The sequence below is a fragment of the Eubalaena glacialis genome, chromosome 2 (genome assembly GCF_028564815.1).
Source record: "Eubalaena glacialis isolate mEubGla1 chromosome 2, mEubGla1.1.hap2.+ XY, whole genome shotgun sequence".
In the NCBI taxonomy this organism is placed as follows: Eukaryota; Metazoa; Chordata; class Mammalia; order Artiodactyla; family Balaenidae; genus Eubalaena; species Eubalaena glacialis.
This window is the reverse complement of record NC_083717.1, coordinates 34,780,793-34,798,777: the sequence shown is the minus strand read 5'-3', so window position 1 is coordinate 34,798,777 and position 17,985 is coordinate 34,780,793. Positions and strand designations below refer to the sequence as shown.

Below are 17,985 nucleotides of genomic sequence, written 5' to 3'. Positions count from 1 at the left end.
TCCCACATTAAAATGAAGAACTTCTGCTCATCACCTAAAGGGGTAAAAGGACCGCTAAAAATTAGGAAAAGAAAAAGACCAACAACTCAAAAGAAAAACAGAAAAAGCTTGGAAGGACCTATCACATAAGAGGAAATTCAAAAGTTCCATAAACACGTGGAAGTATGTGCAACCTTTCTAGTAATTAGGGAAATGCAAATTACAGTCAATATGAAAGACAATTTAATAGGTCCCAGACTGGGAAGTTTAAAAGCCTGATGATATCAAGAATTGATGGGGACTTCCCTGGTGGTCCAGTGGTTAAGATTGCACCTCCCAATGCAGGGAGTGTGGGTTTGATCCCTGGTCAGGGAGCTAAGATCCCACAAGACTCACGGCCAAAAAACCAAAACATAAAACAGAAGCAATATTGAAACAAATTCAATAAAGATTTTAAAAAATGGTCCACATCAAAAAAAATCTTTAAAAAGAAAACTGATGAAGGTGCAGAGAAATCAAGAAACTTACACCTGTTGATGGAAGGGTAGATGCCACAATCACTTTAGAAAATAATTTGGCGTATCTGGTACAAATGAAGATATTCAAACCCTAAGACTCACTGATTCCTCATCTATTTTTATGGCCTAGTGAAACTTGCAGACATGCACATGGAGAAATGTACAAGAGTGACCGTTGCAGTACAGTCTCTGAAGAGGAGTAAAGGGAAATATCCCCAAAGCCCGTCCATAGTAGGATGGATAAATCAATTGTGTGTTCACAAAATAGAATACCATGAAGCAGTGAACATCAATGAACCACAGCAAAATGGAATAACATGAATAAATTTCTGGAACATAACACGGAGTAACAGAAGTAGGTCTATGCAATTGTGATCATATCATCTTCAAAAATAAGTAGAACTGAGACTTCCGGTTCTAGGACAAGACGGTGTCGACTCACTTTCCTCCTCTCTGCTAAATACAACTAAATACCCTGGAAATTATTCAACAGATAACAATAAAATGTTCTGAATGCCAGCAAGGAGAAGGCTAACTGGCGAGTGACCACAGAACTTGATGAATGACAGCCTGGTGAATTCTTTGTGTTTTCTTATAAAGCACTATACACCCAAATCAAGCACTAGAAAGGCCTGCAACCCAGAACTGCCAATAGGCAATGACAAGAAACAAGCAAACAAACAACAATGCTCTCTCTGGTCTGGCCAAAAGACCAGGAAACGGGAACACCAGCAAAGACCTAGTGGGATCCCCAGCCCCTGCCCCACAACCAGGGTACCAACAGGAGGTGTGACATGTCTGTCTTGGCGGCAGCAAACCCTGGCAGGTGTCCCAGCCCCTGTTCCACAACTAGAGCACCGGCAGGTGGTCCAATCTACCTGCAGCAGTGGCAGCAGCAAAGCCCCAGGCTGACTCAGCCCCCAGTCTATAACTGGGGCACAAGCAGGAGGTCGATCCACCTGTGTGGGCAGGATCAGTATTCCTGCCCTCCAGCTAGTGGCAAAGGAGACCCAGGGCCAGAAGCTTCTGCCCATCCTCACCCTGAGCAGCAGATGGTCACCAGTGATACCGGCAGGCCAGGGAAGCTCTCTCCATCCCAGCAGGCAGATCTGCAGGGATTAAGCGAGAGCTCTAGCCATGCCAGAAAAATGAAGCAGACCAGAATAGCATAGCAAGGGCTCCTAAAACTAAAATGTCATTACAAGAGCCCAGAAAAGTAGTCCAGAACTATATGTTAAACGTAAGCAGGTGGCTGCCTGCTAAAATGGCAGATTTAAACCAGATCAAGAGACTCCAACATAATGATGCAAATGTCCAAGATACAATTAAAAGTCACTTCTAACATCAAGAACCAGGAATACATGATTTGAATAAGAAAAGACAACCATTGATGCCACTACAAAGATGAATCAGGTGTCAGAATTATCTGACAAGGATTAGAAAGCAGTCATGGTAGAAATGCTTCAACAATCATTGACAAATTCTCTTAATACAAATGAAAAATTAAGAGACATCAACCAAGAAATAGAAGCTTTTTTAAAAGAAGCGAATGGAGATTAGAGAACTGAATTCAAGAAACCCAAAGAAATTAACACCAAGATACCTCATAATTAAACTTCTGAAAACCTATAGACAGAGAAAAAAATTCTTAAAAACAACCAGAGAGAAATGATACATTACCTCCCCCAAAAAACACCAAGTCAAAAGACAGATTTCACATCTGAAAACATGGAAGGCAGGAGGAAGGAAGACAATATTTTTCAAGTGAAGAAAAATTCATGCCAACTATAAATCCCATATTCATCGAAAATACCCTTCAGAAACGAAGAGGAAATAAAGATATTCTCAGACGTAGGAAAAACTAAAAGAATGTGTTGCTAGAAGATCTGCCCTTAAAGAATGTCTCAAAGGAGCTCTCCAAATGAAAAGAAAATGATAAAACAACTGGAAACTTCAGGAAGGAAAGAACAGTAGAATTGGTAAAAACAGGAGTAAACATAATAGATTATATTTCCCTTCATGAGTTTCTCTAATCACATTTGTGGTTGAAGGAAAAGTTGTAACGTCATCCGATATGGTACTCAATGGATATAGGGGAAATATTTAAGACATGAAGAGAGTAAAGGGGCCTAAATGAAGTCAGTTTCCACTCAAAATAGCAAAACTCTTGTACCAATATGGCAATACATAGCAATATGATAACATAGCAACCACTATGAAAATTATAAATAGTGATATACTCAAGAATATTGTAAATAAATCAAAACAGAACTCTGAAAAATGTTCCAGTAATCCACAGAAAGGCAAGAGAAAAGCAACGAAGGAACAAGAAATAGAGGAAACAAACAGAAAACAGATAATAAGGTAGCAGACTTAAGCCCTAACATATTAATCATTACTTGAAATGTAAATGATTTAAACACACTGATTTTTCTTTAAATGTAAACAATCTAAATACATCCAAAATAGAGAGATTGACAGAGTAGATAAAAATTTAAAATGACCCAACTATATGCTGTCCACTTGAAAATAATGACATAGGAAGGTCTAAAGTAAAAGGATTTTAAAAAGATATGAAAAGATTAATCAAAAGTAGCTAGAACTAGAGAATACATCATTTAGGAATATAAACAGATATGGTACACTCTAAAGAAAAGCCGGGGAATGAGAGCCCCACAGTTAAGGATAGTGGTTACCTCTTTGAGGAGTGGGAATGGGATGGCAACAGGTAGGGGCACTCAAGGGACCACAAAGTTCATGGTAAGTTTTGTTCCTTCAACTTGATGATTGATAGAGAGGTATTTAGGGTAACTTTATTTTTTAGAGTGCATATACATTTTATAAATTCATTTTTATATTCTCAGTATTTGACAAAATATTTTTAAGATCCTAAAATAATAAATTATGATACATCCATGTGATGGAAACTCACACAGATTTTAACATTTTTTCAGACATTCTCCTGTGACTAGTACCCAGAATTCATTCTTCAATGGGAACACATACATTTGTGTTTCTGTCATAAGTTACTGTAGTAAAATAAGGAGGCACAGCATGGCCTAGAAATCCAGAGGGAGAAGGTTGTTTCAAGTAGGGATAGTGGAAATTAAAGAATAAAGGAAGGATCGGGAAAAGCTTCGTGGCCAATATTCTATTGACGCTAAGCCTTAAAGGATGACTAAGACATGGATTCATGAAGACAAGAGTCAAGAAGGTATTCCAAGCAGAAGGTATTCCAAGCAGAAGGTATTCCAAGCAGCGGGGGCATCAAGGGCAGAAGCCTGGAGAGAGTAACTACTGGGACGGATGCAAAGAATAGGGAGAAGCCTTAGGTGGCCTGTAATGTACATATGAAGGGCCATACTGAGAAACAAGAGTAGGAAAGGTAGATGGTTTACTACTTCTTCCCAATTCACCTTCTCCTCCTGCTTCTTTCCACCAAACGCCCTTTCCCTAACCAAATGGTGTCCTGTCAGAACCAATGAGGTTCAGAAGACCAGCTTCCAAGCAAATAGCTCCAAATGTCTTTGACTATGGAAAGAGCAACTAGAAATCACATGTAGTGATGTCTGGAAGACAGCAAGGGCTCCTTAAACATACCTGTGGGCCGGCCCTCCCGTTTCCTGCACGTGGACCACCCTAGGCTCCCTCCCCACACACAGGGGATGTGGCTACTCCGTGGGAGTCCTGGAGTCCCAAGCTTCCCTCCCAGGGGCTGCTCTCAGCCTCCACAAGCTGCTCTTCTGTGGCAGGAAGAGGCAAGCGGCCAAAGGATTGGGTTTCCCACTTGCCAAGGAAGGCTGGGCCTCAAAGCCACAGGGTGAGCTGCTCGCAGGCAGCAAGACGAAGAAACTTGTCTGCTCACAGAGGGCCCTGACCACCCTCTCTCCCCGCAACAGCACATGCCAGAGATTCAGACGGTTGATCTGACCTCATCATATCCTGAGTCACTCTGCATGAGTGGTGACTTTGCCTAACCGATAATTTGAATTTGTAAGGAAAAGCAGGGTTTTCCACACTACAGAGGCCATTCCCATGTGCATCAAAGCATTCTGCATCCTTTTAGGAAGGCAGCCCCAGAGGGAGGGCCTCCCACACGTCTGGCCTCATCTGCTGCTCTCCTATTCCCAGATCGAGTGTCCAGTGACTCCAGACCCCAACCAGTGGGAATGCCCAAAGCAATGTCCAATGTAAACCCATGTGTTGGCTCAAAAAAACCAATGCCAGCTCAGGCTATGTCAATAGACTCTAGGCCTTAAGGGTGGCCTCATTATACTCATTTATGCAACAACCATTCTTCCCACAAATATTTATAGAGCCACTACTATGAGCCAGTACCCAATCTCATCCAGTGCCATAAAAAGAGTGCCAGCTCCAGGGTAGATAAATAGTGGCTTCAGGCCTCTTTGGTGATCTGCTAATATTTAGCTAGAGAGAAACTGAGAAACAAATGAGGTGGGAGGCATCAGATTGCATCAAAGGATCTTGCGCCCCCAACCCGTCTCTCTCCCCTGGGTCTATCAGATCAAGAGCAAATCACACCACTCATGTGTACAGCCCTAGGCTGGAGGGGTGCCAGGGTGGCTGTTTGCTGGAGTTGGGGGGTGATGATTAGAGAATTGCAGGTGTCCACATTCTTGCAGGTAAGACCTCTTGTGGTACTGGACTGTGCTGTGGGTAGTGGAAGAAGGGGAGCATGGCCGGTGGCCAAGAGCCAAGAAAAGGCTCTCCTTGTGCCACCACATTCCAGTGCAAAATGCTGAGAAATCCAAGAACTTACTTGAACTTGGCTGTCCAAGTACTTATGAAGGTATGTTTGTCAAGGGAGGAGGACAGAACATATATTTTTAAACATATTTTTACCTTGATTTATAACTTTTAAACATGGAGATATTTGGCATGTAGATCTCCATTGGTTCTCTTGTCCCAGATCCTGCCCGTGTTAGAGGCAGGCCTGCTTCAGGCAGAAGGAAACTGATCGCAATGAGAGGCACAGAAATGCAGGAATGAATGAAGAATGATGGAACCGGTAAACATGTGAATTAATGGAAATGAATACTGACTCTACAGAACAATAATAATTATCTAGTCTTGAGTTTTAAATATTTGTAGACTTGAGATGCATGACGATAATATCCAAAAAAAAAGTGGGACATGTAAATGGAGCTGTGTGTCTAAAGTCTAAGTGTTGTCTGAGAACTGATAAGAGTACAAATTTATAGGAGACTAAATCATTAAGAACATAGGTTGTATATTTTAATGGTTAAAAAATAGTAAAAAATGTATAACTAAGAAGCTAATAGGAGGGCAAATGGAGTAGTAAAAAAAAAAAAAGTATTAATCTAAAAGAGGGCAAGAAGAGATGAATAAAAAAAACAAATGTAAAACTTTGGGGACAACTAGAAACCAAAAATTAAGAGAGTAGATATAGACCCAAACTCATCTGCAATGACATTAAATGTAAATGGTATCAATACTCACTATTATAAGATAAAGATTGTAAGATGGAAGAAAAATAACTTAATTACATGCTGTTTACATGAAATATTCCTTATATAGGTGAACACAGGTTGTAGATAAAAAGAGGAAAAAAGATATGCAATGCAAACACTAACCAAAAGACAGTAGGCTAAGCTATACTGATATCAGATCATTTTTCTGCAAAAGTAATTGATAGACTAAAGAGGACTATTCCAAAATTATAAAGGTGTTAATCCACCAGGAAAATATTTTTAAATGCTAACTGTGTATGCACAGTAAAAATATTACTTCAAAATATATAAAGCAAAAATTGACAAAACTAAAAGGAGAAGTAAATCTACAATCATAACTGGAGACTTTAACACATTCTCTCAGTAGCTAATAAAGGAATGGAATCAATAAAGATAAAACTGATCTGGAAAATGTGATTATCGGACTTGACCTAATTGACATATATGGAACACTGCATCCAACAATAACAATATATATATTCTGTCTCAGCAGATTCCACTGAGTAAAGTTATCCACAATATGTTCTCTTCTCTGACTACAGAATAATCAATCTAGGAATAGAGAGAGAAAAAGAAAAATTAGAAAGTCCTCAACTATTTGGAAATGAAACAATACAATTCTAAATAAACCATGAGTCACACAAGAAATCACAAGAGAAAAATATACACATCTTTATCTATTTACCTACTTATCTAAAATAATGAAAATATAGAATATCAAACTTTATGGATGAAACTACTAAACTTAGAGGGAAATTTATAGCATTGGATAAGGAAAAAAGCTGAAAATCGATTATCCAAGCTTCCTCCAAAAAGCTAGAAAAATAAAAACAAAAAATTAGACCTAAAGAATGTAAAAGAAAGGAATAATAAGGATGAGAGTAGAGATTAATTAAATAGAAAACATAGGACAGAGAAATTCAACAAAATCAAAAGCTTTGAAAAGACATAAAATAGATATATCACTGGAATGATAGGTGAATTTTTAAAAAGAGAGAGAGAAGGCAAAGCATTAATATCAGGAATGAAAAATGGACATCACTACAGTACAAACACACATCCATGTCCACACACACACACACACACACACACAAGTATAAATAAAACTGGGGAAATCTGAATGAGATGAGTAGGTTTGTCAATGTCAAAATGCTGACTGTGATATTGTACTACAGTTTACAAATATTACCTATGGGGGAAACTGGGAGAGGATACACAGCATCTCTCTGTATTATTCTCTACAACATCATGTAAATCTACAATTATCTCAATAAATTTTTCAATTAAAATGTACTAATAGTTTATGAACAACTTTATGCGAATAAACTCAGAAACTCAGATAAAAAAATCCTACAACAAAAATGCATCTTATCAAAACTGATACAGGAAGAAATTAAAAATCAAAACATTCCTGTATCTATTAAATAGATTCAATGGTAGTTTAAAGCCTTTCCACAAAGAAATCTCCAGGCCCAGACGGCTCATGGGTGAATCTTCCAAGCATTTAAAAAAGTATAGCACCAGGACTTCCCTGGTGGTCCAGTGGTAAAGAATTTGCCTTACAATGCAGGGGACACGGTTTCGATCCCTGGTCAGGAACTAAGATCCCACATGCCACAGGGCAACTAAGCCCATGCGCCTCAACTAGAGAGCCCACGTGCCACAAACTACAGAGCCCACGCGCTCTGGAGCCTGCGCGCCACAACTAGAGAAGAGAAAACCCGCACGCCACTAGAGAGAAGCCTGTGCGCCACAACGAAAGACCCTGCGTGCTGCCACTAAGACCCAACGCAGCTGAAAATAAATAAATAAATAATAAATAAGAAGTAAAATAAAATTTAAAAATAAAAAAGTATAGCACCAATATTAGTCAAACTATTCCAGAGGATGGAAAAGACAAAATATTTCCTAACTCATTTCATGAGGCCAACATACTCATAATATGAAAATCAGACAAGGACATTACAAGAAAGGAAGATTTTAGGTTAATCTCTCTCACAACACAAATGGCAAAAATCACAAACAAAACATTAACATATCAAATCCACAGTTATATTAAAAGGATAATATACCAGAACTAAATTGAGTTTATTCCAGGAATGCATCGTTGTTTTAACATTCAAAAAAGTAAATCAATGTAATTCACCACATTAACAAGAATAAAATAGAAAAATCCATATGATTATTTCAATTAATGCAGAAAAAAAGGCATTTGATAAAACTCAACAATTCATGAGGGGAAAAATAAAACTTTTTTTCCAGCTGCAAATAGAAGGAAACTTCCTCAACCCAATAAAGAGTATCTACAAAAAAAAACCCTACAGCAAACATATTTATTTGCAAAATAATGAAACTTCCACCTTAAACTCAGGAATGAGATAAGGATGACTGCTATCACCACTTCTATTTTACATTATACTGTAGGCCCTAGCCCAGTGAAATAAAGGGGGAAAATGTATAAAAATTAGAAGGAAGAAATAGAGCTATGATTATTCAAAAATGGCAAAAAAAAAAAAAAAAATTGTGTATGCTGAAAATCAAAAAAACTGCAGCCAAACTTTGAAGAAATACAGCATGTCAGCAGATTGGAAAATTCAATATTGTAAAGATGTCAGTTCTTTTCAAATAAATCTATAGAGTCCATGCAATTCCAGTAAAAAGCCCACCAGAATTATCAACTCTAGTTTGTAGAACAAAGCTAGAGGAATTGTATTACCAGATATCAAAAAACTTGTGCTAAAACTATCATCATTAAAATTGTGTGATATCAGTGAAAAGAAAAAGAAAAAATACTTAGAATGGAGAGGCCAGAAATAGATAGATAGATATAGTTCCTGACTTATAAAAAAGATGACATTGTTGTACAGTGGGGCAAGGACGGGCTTTTCAAAAAATAGTGCTGGATCAATTGGATATCCATATAGGAAAAAAATTTTTTAATATGTACACAAGGTATACAAAAATCGGCTTCATATGAATTAAAGATCTAAATGTGAAAGATAAAACAACAAAGCCTCTAGAAGCATCACGGGGGAATATCTTTATGACCTTGCAATAGATAAAAATTTCTTTAAAAGGACCCCTAGTAAATCTGGAGTCAAGCTCGACTTGTGGGATGCAGAAGTGGTATCTCCCTCCAATTCCCACCACCTCCTCTCTCTCCCCCACCTCCACTGTCCCCCTCTGCATTTTTTGCCCCAATCCTACCCGCACACCCCACCGCTCTGGCGTCCACACATGCTGAGCCTCCTGGAGGGACAAGCAGGTCCTTAGGTCAGCTTGACCTAAGCCATTCTCTTGTTTTGAGATTGCTTAGATGTCACAGTGATTGACCTGGGCCCATTCGCCTCTAGGGAGGTTCCATAATGAAGGACATAAATCCTATGACTGTAGAACGCTCTGGGAAAATGAAAGGTAACCTTGAAGGCTCCTTCGAGGATGTAATTCCCCGACTACTCATCCCCTACATGGGACCCTTTCCACAAGAAAACTGAACCAGCAGAGCCATAGCTTAGGGGAGGGGACAAGGAACAGGATTAATTATGTTCACACCTGCAAGCAATCTGAGGGAAGGAATAGTATCAAATGTGTTTCTCTATCCCCAGAGGAGAGCCCGTAGCCGGTGCTTTGCCAATGTTTGAGAAACAGAAGGAAAGGGATGAAGGAGAAGGGAGAAGAGAGAGGAAAGAGGGTGGTTTAGGTAAGCTTCAGTCCCACCTGAGTGGGCTCCCTCCCCTTTGGCCTCAACATCCTACTTAAAGGGCGTTTAAAAATACTCTTGCCATTTGGAAAAAGACAGTGGGTCTGGAGTAGCCAAGGAGTCTGTGCATTCCCTCCTTTGAAAAGTCTAGGCCTGATACATTGCATTTTTGTTTATTAGGTTGGGGAATCTGGCTTTGAACATTCTTCCCCAGGGGTCTGGAAGCTCCTCCTGAAAAAGGACTGTGCCAGTCCCTTAACGCACAGCACAGATCCAAATGCTTACGCCAGATTCTGCACATCCCTGCCCGGCTTTGTCACATCCCTGGGTGATGATTTACTTAGTCCTAATTGTGCCAAACACAACACATCCAATAAGGCTTTTTTTTTTTTCAGTTGGCTGTTTATCTAACTTCCTCTTTTTTAATTTTCATATTAGGCGTTTCTAGAGAAGAGGCTGATGTCACAGGGCCTCTTTCCAGATGTTGTTTTGAAATCAGTGTAACCATGGCATTGCTGGAAGCTGAGGAGTCCATCTGGGCCAACTGAGTCATGCCTGGGTGCAGGGCAGGAGCCGGGCGGGGGCTAGAGTGTCCCTGCGAGAAGGGAGAGGGAGGGGGTGTTATTGAGTACACAGAGGCTCCTCCAGAAAAGGATATTGGGACAAGCTGTCACCTTTGACCTTTCTGCCCTAGCACTTTTGATACAGGACCTGCTCAGACAACTGAAACACTTACTTGCTTAGAACTCATTAATGGATAGTTAAAGATCACCTGTGCTCCTTAAAAAGAAAAAAAACAATCTTGGATTCTGAGCTGGCCAATACCCCTCTCTGCCTTCCCAGTTCATCCCTGCCTCGAACTTGACTCAAATGCCCATCACTCCTCCCCGCACCTCAGCAAACAAACCTCTTTCCAGCCTCCTCCTTCCCGTCCCTCTGCCTGTTCGCACTACTATGATCTGGATTGTCTACTTGGAGATCCTGCTTTCACCTGCTCTGGGATGCCCTTCCCCAAATAGAACTGCACATTCCTCCTCAGCATCCCCACGATTTCCCTTCCAGATCTGTAGCCACGCCCCGAAACAGGAATCATCTGTTTCATCCCTGTCTTCCTCATTAGCCTATGAGCATTGCAAGGCTACAAGTCTTGCCCACAGCCTGGCACATTTAATATATGCTATTGAATTCATTAATTACTTAATTACTCAGTGCCAGTCAGTATCCCCATCCTAAAACAGAAATAATAATAATAGTATTTATTAAGCAATTACTATGTGACCTGCACTGTGGATTTTCTTACGTAAATACTTATAACTTTATCCTAAGAAAACTCATATATCATTATTAACATTCTCCATTTCATAGATGAGAAAATGGGCACACAAAAAGGTAAAGTGACCAACAAGGACCTACTGTATAGCACGGGGAACTCTGCTCAATATTACGTAACAACTTAAATGGGAAAAGAATTTGAAAAAGAATAGACACATGTACACGTATAACTGAATCACTTTGCTGTACAGCTGCAACTATCAATATCACAACACTGTTAATCAACTGTACTCCAACATAAAATAAAAAGTTAAAGTGAATTGCCCAGGATCACACAACTGGGAAAGCTGGACTCAAGCCCGAGCAGTCAGACTAATAAGCCCGCACCACCAGCCCCTGTGCCATGCTGCCCACCTTCACCCCCGGAAATACAAATGCTGCTGTGACTTCCTTCCTCCCAGGAAGGAGACAATGAGATAGAGCTGTGAAAACATTTTTTAAACCAAATTATGGTACACATGTGAATCACAGAGAGACGAAAAGGTGGAGCTTATCCTTGACCCCTTGCCAGTTTCCTGTCCTATGCCTGTTCATCTAGCTTCCCCGGGTCTCCAGCCTCCTGTCACTGGACAGGCACCCAAAACGCAGCTCCAGACACCCTCTCCTGTGCACGGTGGCCCACGCATAAGCCCTCGGTGCCTCCTCCCCTCCACATCTTTGCTCACACAGCTCCCTCCACCTAGGATTCTCTTCCACCCACCCCTGCTTTGTCAGATCCTGCGTCCTTCTGGCAACATCTCACCTTTTCCTGATCATTTTTGCAGCCCTGAGTATTTCCCATATTAGAACAGACCACCTCCTTTCCCAGGGGTAGGTCAGGTCAGAACTTGCAGTTAAACTTGCTGCCTCTCGCCCCCCTCCATCCTTCCATCGACAAATCCCGTTGGCTTTGCCTTGAAAATAAATGCCTACCCTGAGCATCCTCAGTGCCTTTCCCACGACCCTTTCAGTCCAGCCACGTCACTTCCGGCCTCGGTTATTGTCGTAGCTGTGCTAACTGGCCTCCCTACACTCCATTCTCTGCTCAGCAGCCAGAGTGCTCCTTAAAAGGATCGGGTCACTCCCCTGCTCCGTCTTCCAAGGCTTTCCCATCCTTCTGAGAGTAAAACTCCACGTATGGTGCCTGGCTACCACCCCGACTCCATCCTCCCCTGCTCTCCCCTTCCCTGAACAGCCCGTGCACCCTATTCTCCTCCAGCATTCCACAAGCACACTCTTCTCTTCCTGTCTTCGCACATGCTGTTCCCTCCTCTGGGAACACTCTTCCCCCCGATGTTCATATGACTCCCTTCTCTGCTTCATTCGTTCAGGCCACGGCTCAAATGTCACCTCTTTAGAGAAGGCTTCGTGATCACCTTTTCAAAAAGGGCAGCGAACCCTCCTCATCACTCTCTATCCCTTTATCCTGCTTCATATTTCTTCAGAGCCCTTCACTCTCTAACATTATAGCAGATGCTAAGTCGTTAACATCTGTATCCCCCCATGAGAATAAGAGCTGCCCAAGGGCAGGGACTGAGTCTGGCTTACTCCCTAGAACAGTGCCTGACACGGGTCGGTACTCTGTAAACATTGACTAAATGTACGGATTCCCACCCCTAGAGATGTGCCGCCTCCTTTTGGGCCTCGCACAGCCCTGTGGGAGTGTATTTTTTTTCCTCCACTTGAGACAAGTTCCTTGAAGGCAGGGGCTGCATCCCTGCTGTGCCTGGCGCGTAACAGGTGCTCAGCAAATGCTTGTTCAGTTAAATAGAAGCAAGTGAAAAGTTCGTTCTGGAGTCCGCTGGAATCTCCAAATGATTTTTAAATTTCATTTACGTGAACTCTAACCTGGATAAATTGGTACTGTCATTAATGAACTTGACTCTCAGTTGGTGGATTGTATACTGGTCACATCATTGGTGGCAAACCAGGAGCCTGGCCAGGCTCCCCCAAACCCACTGAGCTGCTGTTCCCTCCTTCTACCCTATCGGGTGAGCTCAGGTCACATCAACAGAAGCCACCTTGTGGGTGATGGAGCCACCTAGGCTGGGTGGGTCCCTTGAGGTAGCTGCTTGTGTCTGGAGATTATTGGGCCTGACCTGCTAACCTGTTATATAAAGTTACATGATGGTGTTTACTATTCATGTGTTAAGCAATGATTTTCTTCCTCCAGGAAGGATGCAAAAGCACTGCATCTCCTCCAAAGGTACCGGAACACCTTCCTTATTTGCTGTTGACAGTCACGTGACTGTGCCCAGCGGGTCTTGGCAGTAAGGTGTGGGAGAAGCCCCTCGGGGCTGGCCCATCCCTGAGTGAGCCGCACTGGCTCCAAGGTTCAGGGCTGTTTGGACCCTTGAGAAACCCTGCCTTTGATGGAAGGCTGAGGGCATAGGACTTATAGAGACTAATTCGAGAGTGAATTTCTTTAATCAGCCTCTATCTCACAGTACGCTGCAATTTCCACCTTGCTATAATAACAAAAATTGAAATACGGTCTAACAGAAGAGAAAACATTCTGAATTTTGGCAAGTCTCCAAACCCTACTTAGTTTTCCCTCTCCCCCTTCCCTTACGGCTCTGCCTGCCAGCCCTCACTCACACCTGTGTTGGAACTGGCAAGGGGCACCTGGGGAACGTTCTCGGTCAGCATTCAAGTACAAACTCACTCAGGCTGTACTCCTTGCCCTGCTCGACCTTCCGGCTCCTTCTCAGTCCGGGCCCTATAAGTCAGCTTCTATCAGGTTCTCGACTGAATTTGATTTGAGCTGCCTGTAGTGTGCTGGATACTGTCTGTCTGGAGATGAGCCCTTCCCAGTGTATTGCACCTGGCATTTTCCAGCAGGGACCCAGGCTCAGTTTACCTGGGGCTGACACAGTATCTCAAAGAATGTCTCAAGCAGGAAGGTCAACTGAGCCTGATTCACTGCCGTGCTCCTTGTCATCATTCCAGTGGGCCCTGCCTCAACTTCTTCCCTGCTCCTGTTCCGAATGAGAACTCTGTGCCTTCCTGACTTTGGAATAAAAAGACGCGAAGACTTGCATTCACAGCACCGGAAGGCAGCCGCAGGCTCCTCCAACCCCACAAATCCTGGGCGTACCTTCATGAAGAACACCCTCCTACAGTTCTGGCCTCCATCACTCCCAGCTGCCTGCAGTTGAGCGGCCTCGGAGGACAGCGTGAGATCAGGAACGCTGCCGGGCTCGGCCTCTGATGTGTCTGCCAGCTGCACAGATGAGAGGAAAAGTCTCTCCTTGCCCTGGCCCAGGGAAATCTCAAAAGGATCAGGATATCTCTCATCGGGGCTTGAGCCATCGTCACTGGTCTTGGCATTACACAGGATCAGGGACCGGGAGATGGACCGGAATTTTGTGGATTTTCTGCTCTTTCCAGAATGGCTGTGAGGCTCCATCCTGAGGGAGGAAGTAAAGCTGCCCTTCTTCCTTTCCTGATCTCTGGCCCTCGGTGGACGGGTGGCGACCAGACCGGGTTTCGCCACCACTTCATGGGTCCCTGGAGGAAAGAGAAAATGGGAAGAGGCAATGTGACTTGATGTGGACAAGTGGAGAGAGACCTGAGTCCTGGAACTGAGCCGCGAGTGCCGGGTGCGGTGCCCGTGAGACAGGACAGATGGAGAGATCATCCTTCAGTATCACTGGCCCTTCCAGGGTGCCGGCCACACGGGGTTCAGTGAGCCCAAGTGTTTACCACGCCCTACACTCCCAGGATCACGGAGGCCAGAGCTCCTCTTATCCAAACCCTCCTTCTGCATGCAGGGACACCAAGGCACAGAGAAGGAGGCTCAAATGCAAAGCCACAAAGAGCATTTGCAGGAGAGGCGGTGATCAGATCCCAGGAAGAATTTTAGAGATCACAGAGACCTGTGCTCTGTGAGATTTTTAAATGTAAAAGCCGTTCTTCAGACAAAAGTGTACAGGGAACTCCAGACTCTAGAGCAGGTCAGGGCAAAGAGGAAGACTAAGCTGCCCCCGTCAGTCCCTTTTTGCTACCCCTGGTAGCGTCTGTATCTTCTCCACAGAAACCTGAGAATTCACAGAGCCCAGGCTGAAGACCACTGATGTCTATGTGCTCAGTTCTCAGATGAAGAGCCTACAAACTAGGAAGGTTGGGAGTCTCACCAAATGCTGACCCGCCAGGGTTGTTTTGAGTGTAAAACAAGGTGAATCAGGGACAGTTCGTGCCAAAGGACTTAGCACACAACAGGTGCCTGGCAAACCTGTGTGCCCTTCCCTGGGGCCAAGGTCACACCTGGCCGGTATCGCAGCCAGGCCGAGGGTCTCTGGCTCTGTCACCTATTGCCATGGGATCAAACTCTCACAGGCTGATGGATCAAAGACTGGCTTCACCCATCAGGTCAACGGCATCACTTTCAGCCCAGCCCAGCTCAGCTCTGCTTCACCTTGAGGGGCCTGCCACGGATTCAGTCTCTGTGAGGCAGGTGGTGAAAGGGGCCCTGATGCTGCATCCAAAGAAGTTCCGACTCAGGCCCAAGCCACAAAACAAGCCTGTTGCCAGAATAACAAATTGTGGGATGCTCTTGGCCCACGGGTACTGCTGTTTGTGCACAGCTAGTATTGAATAAGAAAAAGCAGAGGCCTTCCAGCATTTCATCAAGTAGGAACCCTTTAACATTGTATAATCCCCCCAAAGAGAACTTCTTGTTAAAAGAAGAAAGTGTTTTTCAATACCCAGTTGCACCATTTTATTGTTTTCTGTATTAGCCTTTGAATTTTATCAGTTTATCCACCAATCATCTATAGCAGCCAATAGCAATGAATTAAAATGAATGAATAGATAACTGTTTGAGAGCCTACTCTATACATCAGGCACTCTTCTTGATGCTTTAGTATAAATTAACTCAATGTTGGTCCATTTCATCAAGCACCCTCTGGCCAATATCCCAAAGTCCTGTACTCTGTGTCCTTCCATCTCGAACACACTAAGTCCCCTACATACAAACCTTCAAGTTGCAAACTTTCAAAGATGCGAACACGTGTTCGCCTGTCCAATCACATAAGTGAGTTCACGTGTCTGGCATACACTGTCTCGTGCGTGCATCCTCTACAAGTGGTTGTGCTTTTGTGTACTTTACTGTACAGTACTGTATAGAGTACAGTATTTTTATCTCAAGCCCAGGGTGTCCGGAAGCAAGCGTAAAAGCAGTGGTGATGTAGCTGGTACTACTGTACTTTTCAAGGTACTGTACTGTAAGATTAAAACTGTTTTCTTTATTTTTTGTTTTTGTTTATTTTTTATGTATTATTTGTGGGAAAAGTATGATAAACCTATTACAGTACAGTACTATATAGGCGATTGTGTTAGTTGGGTACCTAGGCTAACTTTGTTGGACTTAAAGAACAAATTGGACTTACGACCGCGTTCTCGGAATGGAACTCATTTGTTTGTAGGGGACTTACTGTAATAGCAAAACCCCAAGCACAGATGAATCCAACCCTCCACTAAGTTCCATGGCTGCTTGCAGGTTTCTGAGCCCTGCAGGGGACACTCCCGCTCCCATTCTGGCCAACAACTGTACTGTGTTTCCATGGTTAGCTTGATCATCCATTCTCAATAATGACTATTTCAAGACTTCACTGTCTTCAAAACTAGATTTGCCTCTCTCCTCATCATAAACAGGTAATGTCACCTTCTGCTTCATAGAAACACAGAAGTTTTCAGGTAGCAATCCCTCCCAAATTTCCACCATCGAATATACAAATCCATTTGCCATCCATACATACCTGTCCATACCCTTCGTAGTGAAACGTTTGCCCTCCTATTGAGGTCAACCCACCCATCCGTTCTTGGGATCCCACGCAGTTTCTTCAGACTTAACAACAATAAAAATGATCATTGCTAACACTTATTTAGTGCTTATGATGTACTGTTCTAATTGCTTTACCATTTAGTTCTCACAAAATCTACTGTAGGTTCCATCAATATCCTCATTTTACAAAAAAAAGATAACTGAGGCACAGAGAGGTTAGGCCATTTCCCCAAGATCACACAGCTAGAACGCAGTGAAAGCAGGAATTCAAACAGGCAGTCTGACTCTGGAGCCTGCATCTTTACTACGGCTCCACACCGCCATTGATTAGCATCTTTCTTTCACCTCATTCTCTCCCTCTGTTCTGGGTTTTATCATCAGCGTGTAAACATACTCAAATTGTCTGTCTTTTAAAAACTATGTGTTGAATCCCTATCCTCCTGTTACCCGCCTCTCTTTTATCCCCTTCATATATTTTTTTCCCTTTTTCTTTATTATGATAAGAACACTTAACATGAGATCTACCCTCTTAACAGATTGTTAAGTGTACAGCCCAATGCTGTTATCAACAGGCACAGTGTTGACAATGGACCATTCTTCTGTCCTTCCTATCTTCCGGAACAAACGTTTTACACTCTGTACTTTCTGCTCTCAGGCTCACCTCCTCTTTGAATCACAGCCCACAGAGTCTGCTTCCTTCCCCGAAAACCACTGAAACTCTTTTTTTCTTTAATCAGCTCTGCATTTTATCAAAGTCATGAACCCAAGTCCAGAGGGCATGGTCTGCTTGCTCGAAACCTGCTTCATTTCTAGAGGATTCGTTAACCTGAATATCAAAGCTCAGATCTATTGGCTGAAGAATACAGAGAATTCAAGCTTTTAGAGTAGTTCTTTTTAAAATTGTTTTCCTTCTTCTCATCACTAGCCTTTACTTCAGGATGTCATCTTTCAAATCCAAATCATAAATGTTCTCCTTCCTGCCACCATTCCCCAGCACCGGCGTTCCTTTGCATTCTGCCAATTCAACATCCCAGAACTTGTAGCTCTCAACACCAGCACCTCTGTAGGGATTAATATATCCAAACTTCTTTGCATTTTGTTCAGCTTCATGAGGATTCCCCATAGTTCACCTGGGACTCATGGAGAAGGAAGTGTGTGTGTGTGTCTGTATGTGTGTGTGTGTGTGTGTGTGTGTGTCTG

General features: G+C 42.8%; 1 protein-coding gene across 2 annotated transcripts in view; it reads right to left on the bottom strand.

Moving 5' to 3' along the window:
* Positions 1–14,424, bottom strand: part of IL16 (interleukin 16) — a 71,670-nt gene extending 57,246 nt beyond the window's left edge. For both annotated transcript variants that reach the window (XM_061179811.1, XM_061179814.1), the window contains exon 1: positions 14,098–14,424. In XM_061179811.1, the coding sequence (XP_061035794.1) occupies positions 14,098–14,409 (312 nt within the window). In that variant the 5' untranslated portion in view covers positions 14,410–14,424. The remainder of the gene's footprint in view (positions 1–14,097) is intronic.
* Positions 14,425–17,985: the final 3,561 nt, after the last annotated feature.